General features: G+C 39.1%; 1 protein-coding gene across 2 annotated transcripts in view; it reads left to right on the top strand.

Moving 5' to 3' along the window:
- The window catches only part of MYOF (myoferlin), a 123,852-nt gene that overhangs the window by 83,169 nt on the left and 24,090 nt on the right, over positions 1-16,593 (top strand). For both annotated transcript variants that reach the window (XM_030569066.1, XM_030569065.1), the window contains 10 exons: positions 419-550; positions 2,909-3,072; positions 5,187-5,301; positions 5,661-5,766; positions 8,723-8,862; positions 9,509-9,682; positions 11,113-11,224; positions 13,028-13,105; positions 16,031-16,212; positions 16,310-16,468. In XM_030569066.1, the coding sequence (XP_030424926.1) occupies positions 419-550; positions 2,909-3,072; positions 5,187-5,301; positions 5,661-5,766; positions 8,723-8,862; positions 9,509-9,682; positions 11,113-11,224; positions 13,028-13,105; positions 16,031-16,212; positions 16,310-16,468 (1,362 nt within the window). The remainder of the gene's footprint in view (positions 1-418; positions 551-2,908; positions 3,073-5,186; positions 5,302-5,660; positions 5,767-8,722; positions 8,863-9,508; positions 9,683-11,112; positions 11,225-13,027; positions 13,106-16,030; positions 16,213-16,309; positions 16,469-16,593) is intronic.

Genomic DNA, 16,593 nt, shown 5'->3' with positions numbered 1-16,593 from the left:
ATGGCTGCGGAGGGTCCGCTGGTCCCGCGGCTCCGGTGGACCTCCCACAGGCGTGCCTGCGGATGCTCCACCGGAGCCACAGGACCAGCAGACCCTCCGCAGGCACGCTTGTGGGAGGTCCACTGGAGCCGCCTGCCGCCGATGGCCCCAGGCCCCCGGAATCCTCTGGGCGGCCCTGCTTACATGCCAGTAAATCAAGGGTGAGGTTCTACTCTTAGGATGTTTTCTGATAATATCTGTCAAGCAATAGGGGTTTTGCTGATAAAGACATTTTGAAGTAACCACTGAAGCAGGAAACTGCAGTGCAGGAGTATTCGGATAAGCTATGTATTATTTTCTATATGTCTGAGCTATTATGTACATTTATTCAAAACCTACATTTACTGTCTAGGATAACTATTCTTTTTACATATTCCAGTACCCACAGGACAAGAACAAAGGTGCCAAAATTCCAGTGCAGCTGCGAGTTAACATTTGGCTTGGGTTGACTGCAGTTGAAAAGAAGTTTAATAGCTTTGCAGAAGGAACATTCAGTGTTTTTGCAGAAATGGTATGCCTCCTAATGTTAAATATATTAGTCTCACATGAAACTTTGTCACTTACTCTGGAATGTACTGAAATTCTGACCTGAATTACTGGTGTCATTTTGCATAGATATAAATGACTAAATTAGGTTCAAGGTAACGGAGAATCAGACCCAACATCTCTTCCAGATGATGCCTCTGACAAACTCATAAAACTAGATTCTGATCTTGATTAGATAGGTGTAAATCTGGAGCGACTCCACTGACTTCAGTACAGTGATTCTAGATTTATATTGGTATAATTAAGATTAAAATCTGGTCCATAGCATGTTGCTATGTGAAGAACCTTTTAACAGTAATTGCTTGTTCATATCTGAGCAGAGAATAGATGAGCATAGGCTGTATTGGTTAATAATGGTTCCACAGGAGCAGAAAGATTCACTGAAACAAACACTACAGGAAAATTGAGGCAAACCCAGCAAATTCCAATTACAAGAGAACATATCATAACATGGCAGTGTTAAGAGTTACCACGTATAATGGGGTGGTAAAAATTAGGTGGATAATATTTGAAATAGCCTTCTCGGTATGCTGTAATCGTAGAGACCAAAATAACAGATGAATCTAGACTCATCCAAGAAACAATTTTATTCTTCTGTTAATGATAAGCTTCAGGCATCCTTTGCGTGCACTTCCTACTAATGGCTACAATGTGCTGAACCAGTAATGGACACCAACATCTGTATAGTTGCTGAACCACTGCTTATATGACATCACGACAGCAGCCTGTGTAGCCATCATCGCTACAGTTAGTTGAGTTGGCAGTACTCAGGCACCTGTAGTGAAAGTAATTTAAAATAGAAGGTGAATGTCAAAATCCATGATTTCTTACGTATAAAATACAAATCATTATGGGACAAAGTTTTTACTATTTGTGCAGTAATCCAAAAATTTTCTAGGAATTTTACAGGAGGAAGGGGTTTAAAAAGCCCAAAACCAAAACCAATCTAGGATCAAATTTTGATTCAACATACGGCAGTGTAAATCAAGAATAATTCCATTAAAGACAATGGACGCGTGAGCGTGTGAACCTGGTGTAAGATCAGAAACAGTCCTATCATGCCTGCCCTGATCAATTTATAATCCGATTTTACATGTGACTCAACAAAAGAAAGAAGGGTTCACGGAGAAGGACAAGGTTTACATGAACAAGATCATGCAGGGATTAATGTATGGTACATGTTCTCATTATAATGGAAATGTATTTACCAAAAAGTTGAAGCTGTCTCTTGTAGACAGCATGGAAGCAGTAAGTTTGTAGATCTGAATGAAGAGGGGATGTAGGTTGGGAAGGGATTCACTGCAGACAGAGCAGCATTGAAGAGGCACTGAGAGGAGGGTACGAGGAAGAGATGAAGGGATCATTTGAAGTTGTCAGTGGCAGAGTAGGGGTGAGGAGGAAATGTGGTAGGAGATGGAGACAGCCAGATATAGAGGAGATAGCACCCCTACTTGTTTCTGTTTGGAGTATGAAACAGTATGAAAATATGGCGCTCCAATGGATTTACTAAGAGCTGTCCCTCAAGCATGAAAAGGATGCTGTTAGTTATATGAAAAGTTGTATTTGAGACAAATTTTTAACATCATGTTCTGAAGCACCATCTTTAGCTTCTGCCAGTCACTAAGTGCCACTTTGTGAGGTTAGTAATGAATAATGACATGAAATAGAGTGGCACCCAGCTGTTTGAAGGAACAAATATTTTGCCTGATTGACCTACTTGTCTGGATTTGAACATGGACAGGTTTGGTAAATCAGTGTGACCCATCTCTGTTTACATGGTGCACCATAAATGGTGTTTATAAGGCTAGCTTACCCAGGAGCGGCGCCAGAGTTTCTGGCGCCCTAGGCAGAATTCGGGGGGCGGCATTTTGGGCGCTCCCCACGGGACGCATGGGAGCTTCCAGTTCCACTCCCGTTGCGCCGCCGAAGAAGGACCCTCCGCCAAAATGCCACAGGCGACAGCGACAGTCATTGAGCTGCTCAATTGCCTGCCGCTGTTTTCCGCGGCACGTCAGCAGAAGGTCCTTCTTCGGCGCCTCAACAAGAGTGGAACCGAAAGCTCTTGCACGCCCCATGGGGAGCGCACAAAATGCCACCCCCTGAATCCTGGCGCCCTAGGCAACCACCTAGGGTCGCCTAATGGAAGTGCCGGCCCTGAGCTTACCTATATTTTCTATCTGATAGATTGGTCCTTTGATTTCACATATGGACCTCATATAGTAGAATGTTTGAGTTGTAACGATTACATAAATATATTCTTGTATTTTCCTAAGAGCTTTTCTTTGGACTCTAAAGTGCTCTTTTCTTCTTTTCTCTCAAACAGTATGAAAATCAGGCTCTTATGTTTGGAAAGTGGGGCACCTCAGGACTAGTCGGTCGCCACAAGTTTTCTGATGTCACAGGAAAAATTAAATTGAAAAGAGAATTCTTTTTGCCCCCTAAGGGCTGGGAGTGGGAAGGAGAATGGATGGTTGATCCTGAAAGAAGGTCAGATTTCTGATTCCTACACAATCAAACAGCAATAAGGGGTTTGCAATGTTTCCTAGTTATTTTCAGAATGTGCAGAATAAATTCATCTCTTGGGTTTAAGTGGGGTTGGGCAGGTTTTAAACAGAATTTTTGTAGAAGGAAAGTAAGTTAGCCAATCAGCCAAAGCTATTTAATAACAGTACAATCCGTGTTTACATCGTTAGAAGAAAGGATGACCCTTCTGCTGTGAACATGTAGAAAGGATTTCCAGTCATTAGGGGACCAGCCTGGGACACTACAGACCTTGCTGCAATTTTTCAATTCCCTGCTCTGCAGTAGACTTGCTGTGTGACTATGGGCAAGTCACTTAAACTCTCTGTGCCTCTCTTCTCCATCTGTAACATGGAAGTACAGCTGAGGTGTTGAGAGAACACTAAGGATACACTGCAGACTGTGAGGGGCTCAGATTCCTACAGCGATGCAGCCATATAAGTACCTAAGATAGATCAGGTGGCTGTCTGTTTAACAAAAGCTTCTTCCAATTTCAGCTAACAGTGGAGTCCATTTTAAACCTCCAGTTTACATCATATCTACACTGTGTACAAATCAGCATCTAGATGGGGAGGTCATCCAATGGGGCTTTTAATTTTTATTTATTTTGCTTTTTGAAGGGATGCAGCCTAATAACAGTGCATGTTCACATACACAAAGATAGAATGGATTAAATTGTAATAGTGTAATAGTGAAATTCTGGCCCAAAAATTCCCATCGATTTCAGTAGGGCTAAGAATGTCACCTCTGTTTTTTCTTCTTGTGTTCTGGCAGTGAGCAAGCATAGGAGGTCTGCCACTGTACAACAGAAGAGACCTGCTATTGAGTCCTTCTTAAAATTTAGCAGTTAAATCTTCATGATTTTAAGATTCATTTTTTCAATTGATGGTCTATGACATGCAGAAAAACAATAAGTGTACATCTGAGAACAGTTTAGCTGACAAAGGAGAAAAGCCTCTTGTAAAAATATGAAATAACAATTATGCCTGATCTCTTCCACTAGACAGAAAATAACGCACGTAACTGTATTTGACCAGTAGATGGCATTACAAAACAAATTTCAGTCTTTTCTGAAATCGAATCTGACAGGCAATTAAAACCGGAAAAATTTATTTTATCTGAAATAATTAGTAAGCTTTTAATTATCATGTTTATAGTTTAAAAAAAATCAGTAAAATATTTGACTTTCTTTTTAGACTCAGTCACACATAGGAGGTGGAGAAAAGTCAAGTTAGTCCAAATTCACAATACAGCTAACTTTTTTTTTTTTTTTTTGAAAAATTGGGAAACTTGAGTACTGTAATGTGGATGAAAAAGTTTGATATTGGATGCATTTCAGCAACATTTTAATGAACAAATAAACTAGCTGTGACAAAAGAATCAGGTGGCAGCCCATTTAATTGCCTTTCCCCTCCTTAGCCTAAGTTAGCTGATGTGTAGTCATGTGTAGCTCGTAGGTAGTCTTCAGGGAAATGTAGATTTTTTTTTTTATATTATGACTGTCAGTCATTCAACTATAACAGTGATCCAGCACTATTGTACTATTGTATTTAGTGCAGTGTAAATGGACACAATAGGCTTGAAAAATACCCATGATTTACACGGCATAAGTGATCGAAAGACTTGAAGAAAATGTGAAAGAAAACTCTGATGTGAGAATTGTTTATATTTTATATGAGTACATATGAAATACATGTGTTCTCATATGATATGCATTAGTATTTTATATGTTTACATATATACACTTGTTGAGAGCGTTCAAAGCAGGTCTAGATAGCAATGGTGGGAAATTCTAGGAAAAGAAGGCTTTATGTGGTCTATAGTGCACTCTATGGATAGTTGGAACTTCACAGTAACAGTGCAATAAAACTCCAAAAGAACAGGCCTCTGCCACTGCGGCTGAAGAAATATCTCCATTTGCTAATAGCAATAGGGCTTTTGGCACATAGACTCACCATCCATTGGAGGATGGTGATAATTTTTTGTATGCATGCACATGTGCACACACTCTACAGTAGTTCTATTCAGTAATTGTAGTTTAACGATTTGCTTTGCTAATATATTTGCTTTTGACTTCACAGTTTGCTGACTGACGCTGATGCGGGTCATAGTGAGTTTACAGATGAAGTGTACCAAAATGAAAGTCGTTATCCTGCAGGAGAATGGAAAGCAGCTGAGGAGCCCTACACAGATGTGGTGAGATTCTTATAAATTAATACTTTTCATTTTTTAAAATTCTGGTTACAAGAGTTCTCCTTAGCTGTGAGCTATTTTGCTCTCCTTTTCCTAATTTTCCACTGCATGATGGGCTTTTGAAATGTCTAACGTTTTATTTTGACTTTAGGAAAATATGTGTCCTAAAACAAGTTAGTACAGAAGAATACAGTGATGTTTCACCAGCTATTTATTACCAAAATATTTGCTTCATCCTGAGTTGCAGCTGAGAGTGGGTGGTTTGAACCCATCAAACCAACTTCTTATACAGCCTTGCAATATGGTTATGCTACATGTGCATTTTTTAAATATTAATCCTTTGGGTTTTTCCTACCTGAAAGAATGGAGAAAAAACTGCACCACCTGGTGAGATTACCTGTCCTCCTGGTTGGATCTGGGAGGATGATGCTTGGATATATGATATAAATCGAGCAGTGGATGAGAAAGGTAAGATTAACTGTTTATAGTATACTTATTAGGACAAACTCGTCACAGTCAATCAGATAGAAGAATGTATTCCAAAACTTTCAACAAGTTGTTATGCCTCACTACAAGATTTTGAAATACAAGTAACCAAGAGCATGTTAGTAACTAGGTAGAGGAACATTAGTGATTTCTGGAAAGTTTTTATATTTCAAGGCTGATTTTGTTTTTGTGCATTTAGAACTTAGAGGTGGCAAAATGTGGCTTTAAACAGAAACTCGGCTGCAACCTTAACTTATGGAGAATCTAGCTGTTGTTTCATAATTTTAAAAATATGTTATGATTTAGGACCATCAAGTTTTGGATAGCTATGTAAGCACACAGTTATAAAACTGTTACCCTCATACTCCAGTTGTTTGTTACACTCAACCTATTGTTTTATATTAGATTGTAATTTGTTTGGGGCAGAAACCAGCTCTTCCTGGATGTTTGTACAGTGCTTATCCCAATGGGGCTCCCATCCTGATTGGGATCTCTGGTCAGTTCCATAATGATGATAATGATGATGATGATGTAGGCTGGTGTTGAATGAAATACTCTGCAGGTGCATGCGAGACTGAGCATGTGTTGTACTTATTTAAGCCAGTAGGACCACAGTCATACTCCCCTTTTCCACCTGGAATCACATGTACATTTATTTTTAAGTTCTGGTGCATTGCCTGAAAATGATGGTTCTTTATTTGCGTGTTCCTTTGGATAATGCAGTGCAATAGGCTGAAGGGACAAAATGCCAGATCACAGTCCAAAGGAATGACACTGCATTCTCTACTCAGGCAAAACTGCCATCAGCTTTAAAATATAAAGTAATGGTTGAATATTTCCACCTGGGAAATCTATGGGCTGAAATAACAAGGCATCCAATTCTATCCTCAAGTCTGATATACTAAGGAGACCCCCATACACACTTCTCCTCTTCCCGTGCAGAAAAAGGACTCAGCTACCATTCCCCTGAATCCTACAGAGAGCGCATAGTGGGTCAAGGGATCTACTCTGCAGGACCTACATCAACCCCATACTGGCCTTGAGGGGATTTCTCTGAAGAGGGTCAGATGACACTGTGATTAAAATGCCAATGGCCAATCTAGTCTAGGGCTCCCAGCAGTGAAGGTGCATTGGTGGTAGCAGTATGGGAAGTTTTAATGAGGAATCTAGTATAGACAAAGCCACATGCTTCAAGTAGTCCATTATTATCTATTTCATCTTAATGACAATATTTACACTTGAGGAACCATGTACCGAGAAAACTAGTACCAGTTACAAAAGGAATCCACAATTAAAAATGCCCACTACCTATATCTATTCCCATTTTTACCCTACTTTTACTCACCAGTCTATCATCAGTATAACCCCCCCCCACTACATTATGCAGCATCCCATAGTAGGACATGAATTTGCCATGACATTATGCAAAGTACTAGTAACAAAAGAACCTGGCCTCCCTTGGATCACAGGCACCACCATTTTGCACAGTAGGTGAAGTTTCATAGGTTGCCTGCTGTGTATGTAATCACATTTCATCAAGCAGAAGCCAAGGTGGTGTACTTTTTTGTGTCTTGTTTAAGTTGTTAAGCACTCATTGTCACAAGATACCATTGAGGCCAGAAGTTTAACAGGATTTAAAAAAGGACTGCTATAGATAATGAAATATTTATATAGGCAATGAGAATATCCACAGTTATATTAAAAGGAAAATAAAACCTCAATCTTCTGGGCATAACCCAACTCTGACCGAAAAGGGTTAGGAAGACACTTACATCATGGGCTGGTTATAAAGCTCTCAGTGATGGGGTTTCTGTGCCTTTCTATGAAGCGCCTGGTGCTGGCTATTGTCTGAGACAGGATACTAGATTAGATGGACCACTGGTCTTATGAACTTCAGAAATTCGCAAGTACAGTAAAGAGAGACTCTTTGTTACTAGAACTGCTCTTATTTCCACCTGCCCATAATTAATCCAAATATAAGGTGGAGCCATCAATCCAGCAGCAAATGGTTTAAGAGGGTGTCAGTGTGGTGTAAACCATGTAACAAGATAATTGTTAGGATACTATAGGGATGTTTGGGGGAAATATTTGACTTCAAAGCTTGCCAGTAAACAAGGAATCTATGGAACGTTTCTATAATAGTTCAAGAAACAAGGGACTTAGGAAAGTAGAAGGGACAGTTTTAAGAGAAGAGTATCCGAAGCCCAGAAGTCTGCCGTACTGTCATGAATTTAGATGAATTCTAAAGAACTCGGAGACTCTCGGATAGCTATTTTCTTTTTTTTAAAGTCCAGTGAAACAACTGGCTGTTTGGCATCATTGGAATCTAAGTTTTTTTACTCCTCTTATGTAGTTTTGCCACCTGTGCTAAGGTTAAGTCTCAGTGCATGAGGTCATAATACCTTCCACAGCAGAAAGTAAGACTACATTAAAATCTGGACCCCAGAATTCTGGCTGTTGAATTCCAATTCTGTACAGTGGAAATATAAAAAGCAGTGTTGCCAAATCTTGTGGTTTTGTCATGTTTCGCACAATAATTGGTGTGTCTCTTAAAACCTGAGGTCATTTGATTATGTTTGAATTCCAGCTTCCATTTAAAATAAAACACAAGTTTCTAGCCCTCCCCATTGTAAAGAATGCATGTATGCTCCCTAAAGTCTCAGAACCCAGTAAGTTAATAAAAAGAACTCCAAATGGATTTTTTAAAAATAAAATCTCATGATTTTTAAGCCAAAATACTGATTTTTTTTTTTTTGGTGACATGACCCTTGACTTTTAAATGCTTAGGGTTGGCAATACTAAAATAGTCCCTTATGAATGTATTTTATTTCCGGTGAAACTTGACCATCTGCAGAACTGCTTTAACACTGAACCCAAACTCCTCTTGTTTATAACTTACACTGTTTATCTGAAAGATAACTAACAAATCCTGTTTTAGGATGGGAATATGGAATTACCATTCCTCCAGACAATAAGCCAAAGTCCTGGGTTGCTGCAGAGAAAATGTATCATACACACAGACGGCAAAGACTGGTGCGAAAACGCAAAAAGGATCCAAGCCAAGCAACAGGAGTAAAGGTAAAAGGAGCAGATTACAATTGTAGTTAAGGGTTTCTATTTCTTACACATAATACATTATTTTAGAGGTAAATGTATTTGAAATGAATCTCAGAGATAAATCTGAGTGCAGAACAACATTCTGTTTCTACTCAAAGAAAAATATTTTAAAACAACTTTATCTGACATGCAGTCAGTTTCCCTTTCCTGCTGTAGAATAGTGTCTTTGTCTTTCACCTACAGCAGGGGTCAGCAACCTTTTGGAAGTGGTGTGACGAGTCTTCATTTATTCACTGTAATTTAAGGTTTCGCGTGCCAGTAATACATTTTAACATTTTTAGAAGGTCTTTTTCTATGTCTATAATATATAATGAAACTATTGTTGTATGTAGAGTAAATAAGGTTTTTAAAATGTTTAAGAAGCTTCATTTAAAACTAAATTAAAATGCAGAGCCCCCCGGACCAGTGGCCAGTACCTGGGCAGTGTGAGTGCCACTGAAAATCAGCTCGCGTGCCGCCTTTGGCACCTGTGCCATAGGTTGCCTACCCCTGCCTTACAGTTTATTTTGAAAAGGGTTGATTGTTTTTGTTGTAACTACTGCAGACTTTTTATGACATTTACGTAAGTACAGTGTGGATGGTTTGTATTTCTTCTGATGTCTCCTAGGTAATGGCATCCTATGAAGATCAAGAAGGATGGGAATATGCATCTTTGATTGGCTGGAAGTTTCACTGGAAACAATGCAGTTCTGATACATTCCGCCGTAGACGCTGGAGGAGAAAAATGGCTCCTTCAGACACACATGGTGCAGCAGCTATCTTTAAACTTGAAGGAGCTCTTGTAAGTAGTAAAATCACAGCAGTAATTGTTTAATTAACAGGAAAAAATAAGTTTTAAAATTAGTGATGGAACATTAACATGTCGTTATTAAATACAGCAAGCTACTGCATGAGATGTTTTATAACCATTAAATTGCTGTGTGACTGAGGCATTCATAGGCTTCAAGGCCAGAAGGGACCATGATGATCATATTGTCTGACCTCCCGCATAATACGTATATTATTTGACTCCTAGAATTATTTATCTATTAGCATGTTATGAGACTTGGCAGCAGAAACTGAACCCCTAGATGATCCACCCACCTAGAAAAGCAAAGGAGCTGGTCCAAGTAAAGTAAAGCTGCTCAAGGGTATAAATCAAATGCATAAAGAGTAACTGTGTCAGTAATAGGTATGGACAGGCATTGCCTCTGCTGGATATTTGCATCAAACAACTAGTGGGAAAGAAGATAGAAAGATATCTCTATGGTCACAATTTAATTATTTCATAGGTTTATTAAAGGGATACATTGTATATGCTAAGCCATTAACTAGGGAGTAGTATAAAGAACATAGTGTGAGAAAGTAGTATATTTTACTAGGATATTAGATACAGAAAGGATGGTGGCATCGTACTAGGGAAAATCTAATTTGTGGCAGTGGGGCTACATTTTTTTCTTGTTTTGCATCATAAGCAGCAAACAACAGGCATCTAGTTTATAATATCTATTTTCTTTCCTCCACTTCCTTGGGTCCTGACTCCCATGGAGTTTTGAAAATTTGCTTTTTAGTGTCTGTTCCTTTTAACTTTTATTAACTAATAAATATTGGGCTAGACACAGCTCATAGTTGCTGCCAGCTTATGCCAGTGTAACTGGGGGGATAACACCCCCAGCAACAGAATAGCTCTCTAAAGGAGATTGGTGGCCAGTGTAGAGTGCTTGCAACCTCTCCTGTAGAAGGGTGCTTGCAGACAAGCCCATCGAGAGAAATGGTACATCATGTTCACTGGCATCCCAGCCCCTTCCACTTCACTTTATTTACACAGACATTATACATTTTGGGGTCCCCCAAGTTCAGGCCCCCAATACAATTGTTCCCTCTTTCCCTCCTTCTCATTTGCCCTGCTTGCAAGTGGCCCCGCAAATCAGGCAGCGTTGGCCAGGAAGTGGACATGACTACCACACTGATTTCTATAGTGCTCTGACTGCAAGTTAAAAATTGTCTTCCCAAAGGAGAATGACAGAACAAACACCTTTGCCTGCAGCCAAGCATGAACTTCTTCTGCGGTACGCTAGGATTCATTTGTTCAGGGAAGTACAATTTGCACTTCTTCTTGCCCCAGCAGGAGCAAATGAAACCCAGTGTGTACATAAGAAGCCAATAACATGAAGTTCAGGTTATTTCTGTATATGTAAATGTCAGTAAACTTGGTTTTGTATGTGATTTTAGGGAGCAGACACTAGCCTTGATGATGAAGAGGGGAAGAGTTCCGAAAAAGCCAAGGAGTCTGCCACACGTGTATTTGGTGCCAACACTCCAATTGTTTCCTGCAGTTTTGACAGTAGGTTTTTGCCTGATCCCTGCTTAATGACTCACTTCTATTGTTATGTGTACCAATCACTGATGATCAGTAGCCAGGCAGTGAACCACATTGTTACCCATCCTCCTTTCCCCATACCCCACCAGCGTACTTGTTGAATCCACTTGTTGCATCTCGTTACTAACCAAGACTGTAAACTGTTTGGGACAGTGTCTGTATTTTAACTATATGCTCCTACGTCTCCTAGCACAATGATGGTCAGATCCTTGACTGGGGCCTAGAGTGGTTATTAGAAGACAAATCATGCGTAATACAACTAATAATGTTCAACATTATCTGTTTCCATCATCTGAAGATCTACATATAAATCCTATCAGGAAAAAAGTTAAAAAATATTTGAGTGAACAGGACCAAAACCAATAAACTGGATTAAAGAATATAGGTCAAATAATCTCTAGTAGCTCATAATTATATGAAAATTTAGAGATGCTTAATTCCCATGTTGATAGGTGCCTTACAGATACCTAAAGTAGATTGATGGATAGGACCCTATTAGTAATAGTGCAATACAGACAGTTGTGCTATTGACCCTCCATTCAATCTACTCTTTTGGAGCCAAATGCTTGTTTCACTGGCTACCTAATCAAAGCAGCCAACCAGATTTACCCTTGCCAAATCTGAATATAAAACTGAGCTGCATTTCAGCTTCAAATACTAATCTAAACATAATCCAGATCTAGATCCAAACAGTCCTCTCTCAGCTCAGCTCTCCCTCTTTGTACACATGCTCTTATTACAGTCTACTGGTATCCCTGAGTTGTCCCATCTCTCTTCCTTTTAACCATAGTCAAATAAGTCTGGAAGCAGCTTGCTAAATTCTGCTGTAACCAAGCAATTGTGGAAAATGAAGAATTACCTGCCATGAGCATAACATACACTTTTGGGGTAGGGGGGTGGAGAAGGGAGGGGAGGAAGCATCAGAGGAAGGAACCAGAGCTTTGGTTTACAAGCCCTTTAACTGGTTTTCAGAATTCAAATAGGATTCAGCTGAAAATAAAAAGCCAAGCCAAAAAAAAAAAAAGAAAAGTTTCCAGTTCAGACTTTTGTTTCTATTTACCCTCTGATCTTCAGATATTGCGCTAATAAAACTATTTTATGGAATTTTATTTTTTTAAATAAAATGTCTAATATGCTTAAATAAGCTCCTGCTCCCTTTTGAGTCAATGGCAACACTTGTACTGAATTCGTGGGATCAGGCTTTGGCCCAAAGTAAGCCAGGGAACTGTATTGACCAACGTTCTGGATTTGAGGGAGACAGAGAGGAATTAAAAAATGTTCAAAAATACATTCAGGGCTAGCTTGCTTTGGGGTGAATCCTGCAGTTTTCAGTGCTACTTCTACCTTCAAAGTCTTGAAGAAAGAACTGTTGGTCCTGACCTCTAATCCCATATAATTGCAGACAGGTGCATGAGAAGTTACATCTGATTACCAGACTCTTTTGAACAGAGTAATTTGTTAGGATTTTTTAAAGTCTCCTGCAGAGTCAGAAGTGAAAAAACTGAATGGCCTCCATTTTATCCCATTCTAGGGATCTTCATCTACTTTGTGCTGGGCTGTAGAAGCAGCTCCCATACATTAGCCTGATAGTACCAGTACACTGGTCACAAATAATCAAGTTAATATATGGTGCTAAAATTGCTCGTTCTTTGGTTGAGAAGCTATTGAATGCCTGTTTCACAAATGCAAAATAGCCTAATTAAAAGAATCACACTCGGTTAATTCTAGCCACTACATCTGGACTCTCATTTTGTTTATTTTGTATAGGAGTGTATAGTTACCACCTTCGCTGCTACATCTATCAGGCAAGAAATCTTTTTGCTTTAGACAAAGACAGCTTTTCAGGTATGGAAAAATGCTACTCAAGTCAACAAACCCACTCCCTACAATGAATGAATAGCTTATTTTAGCTATAGGATAGCTTGATTCACCTGCTGTAGGCCCCGATGGCAATCATTACAGCTTTACTGAGTGGGATCCGGAGCTGGCCAGCACATCCCCAATGTGCACTGTACTGACCAACGAGGAGTGGTTAGTGCATCTGAGAAATGTACTGATTCAGCAGTACCCCTTTGACAGCTCTCCCAGCTCCTCTCCTGTAGGGAGAGAGGTCATGCAAACATTGCCTATACTTCCCCATGGATGAATCTCTCCGGGGCCCTAGCTTCTCCTTTTTGACCCAAGACTATGCAGTGTGTAACCCTGCCCCACCCCCCATAGGGTAGCAGAGGTGAATCAAGCTATATCTGCTTGTTGTATCAACAAGTTCTTGCCTTATCCAAAGTTTTATATTACGTTAGCATTAATATTGATGTGTACAGAAATTGCAGATTATATGTACCTTACTGCTAAACATGGGTCTTGTTTATTTGTACAAAGGTATTCATTAGTGCTTAATTGTACAGGAACGAAAAATGTGTTACCCTTAATAGGCAATAGTGGCACATGATCTATTGTAAAGATTTATAAACTGTAGTAGTTTATCCATGATAGCATGATGATCAGACAAATTGCTTTTACTCCTGGTATTCATTTGTATGACTTTATCATAGCTCCATCCATAAGGAAAGTCTTAGATATTTCTACCTATATGTATCAGTCTGTGTCTTTGTAATCAAGAGTAAACTAATAGTTAATGAGGTTCTCAAGTATTTAATGTTTGTTAGTCGCAATGAAAAATTCCACTGCATGGGCAGAATGGGATACTGTATAAACATGACTTTGAACTTCTAACAGGGTAGGGATACAATGAATACACTGTGGATGGGGGGCTGGGTTTTTCAGGGGGTTTTTTGTTTGTTTTTCCATGTTTTCATCTCTTTTCCTCTTCTTCCCTTTTTATTATTAATTGAACATATCTAGTGCATTCCATAATTTGTTATAGAAACATAGAATGAAGTATATTGTAACAGTGATGCTGTTTTCTCATATGTTGTCTGAGTTTAATTTTTTTGTACATAGCAGATGTCACTGTTTTGGACTTATTTGAATATGCAGCAATTAAAAAGAAACACAAAGGATCTACAACAATCCCCCTAATTGACAGATACCTCAGATGCAGACACACATAAATCTAAATGCCTAACCTTGTACTTTAACAGCAATAATGTTTGAAGGTTTACATAAAAGTACATAAACCTTGGATTAGTTACTTAGCTAGAGGCTGTTGAAGCTGACCTAAAGATAACCTTTAAAATAGCCTCTGGTGCTTGGTAATGGCAATTTGTAGAGGAAATGTTAATATCCATCATCAGATACCTTCTTCAGAGATCCCGATGATTTAGAGGTCTACCTAATAGTAGACTTAGAACACCTCAATCTTTTAGTTCTGTTTAACAAGAGGAAGGGGGCTGCCATAAATAAGCATGTTTGAGGCCAAAGCCTGATCTGTGCAATAGCCTGGTAGAATTTATTGTTCAGCATCTAGTCAGAACTAGAATGAGCTCTTTGTATTATTTATGAGTCCATGGAGTTGTGCATCAAGAAGAAGCTTAGACAGAGGATATATATCAGTAATTGTAAGAGGAGGCTCATATAGCCAAAATTTCATTTTAGTTTTCAGGCTAGTTTTCTGATTCTAAGGACATTTTAATCGTTACACACATTATTGTGGTGTTCAAGATGTGCACAGAGCAAACTCTGCGGTAACCAAACTGAGAATTTAAAAGTTCATCATCAGTTCTGTGTTAACTATTCCATTGTGTGTGATAATGTATTTGTATATCATGAAGGGCTTTGAAGAGGGAACCAGATGGCTCAGGAAACTAGTAACAAAATATGAAAACTATCACCTCCAAGTTGTAGTTTCAAATCCAGGCATGCTTGATAATGAAAAATATTACCAATCTTGTAACCACCTAAATTCTGCCACTGTGTGAGGACCTCCAGTGACTTGATGGCTCTTGAGTGCTTTGGACAGACAGGATAGGTTTTAATGCTGTGACACATACACAGAGTGAAGAGACTTTTTAAAGGAAAAACTGGGATACCTGTCATCATGGGGAATTCACAGATGAGTTTTGACAGCTATGGTGGGCAAGTACCCAGGGCAATGGGATTGTGTCCGTTTCTTTTCCCCTTAGGGTTAGCTCCACTAAGCAATCTTTGGTCCCCAAGACCAGATTAGAAATCTCCCCAGAGATTTCTGGACATTCCTTGTTTATAATCAGGCCAAAATTATTTATTTATTTATCTATTTATTTGGTGATGGTGTTAAAGCACTTGAACTTCTGATTCAAACTAGAACAGGAAGTACGCAGGCATGTGAAAGTGAAGGAAAAATGGTAAACTTTTCAAGCCTCAAGAAAGGTTCAATGGAGGAATAAGTGAAGGGTCAGGTCAGATTAGTTTTCGCAGCTCACATGCGTAAGTTCATACATAACACTCTTCCACTCCAGAGGGTTACATATTCATTACAGTGGGTGGAGAGTTATGTATCCAGGTATTTCTACCACACTGTCACTGTGGTGTCTATAAATATTACATTTCAGAGTTACATGCACTGCTTTTAATACTAGCAGGATAAGATTTTTCTAATCAATACAGCGGGATGTTATACTTTGTAATAGTGTTGCTTGCTGCCTGCTATCACCACCCATAGGTGTCTGTTATAGACTGAGGAAAAGAGACTTGAACTGGGAGGAGACAAAGAGGGAAGGAAAATAATGTGGGCCAGATCTTCATCTGGTGTACATGGGCCAATTTCCACCAGCTGAGGATCTGGACTTTTTTTTTTAATTATATTTTCTAAATCTTTGTATGGTCTTTCAGATCCATATGCTCATGTTTCATTCCTCCATCAAAGCAAAACAACTGAGATCATCCATGCAACTCTGAACCCTATGTGGGACCAAACGCTCATATTTAATGAAATTGAAATCTATGGAGACCCACAGACAGTAGTACAAAATCCACCTAATGTGGTTATTGAACTTTTTGACAATGACCAAGTGGTATGTGAATTTTTTTGTCTTGATTCCCCTTTGGTTGTTTATTTGAAGATAGCAGATTAATTAAAGTTTATGATTTCTGATTGGCCAATTTGTCCAGGGCAAAGATGAGTTTCTAGGAAGAAGTGTTTGCTCTCCTATAGTAAAGCTAACCCCAGGAGTGGATATCACACCTAAGCTTCTCTGGTATCCTGTAATGAATGGAGGAAAAGCTTGTGGGAGCATCCTTTTAGCTGCAGAGCTTATTCTGAGGGACAAGGTAATTTAAAAATATATATATTCTTCCAAACTGTATGGCATATTGAAACAATTACAGTAGTGAATGTTTTATTATATACAGTACACACTGTTTATGAAAAAAGAGAGAAATTGGTGCTTCTGTGC

This window comes from Gopherus evgoodei, chromosome 7 (genome assembly GCF_007399415.2).
Source record: "Gopherus evgoodei ecotype Sinaloan lineage chromosome 7, rGopEvg1_v1.p, whole genome shotgun sequence".
Taxonomy (NCBI): Eukaryota; Metazoa; Chordata; order Testudines; family Testudinidae; genus Gopherus; species Gopherus evgoodei.
Note: the sequence above shows the minus strand (reverse complement) of the source record. Positions and strands in the feature narration are given on the sequence as shown.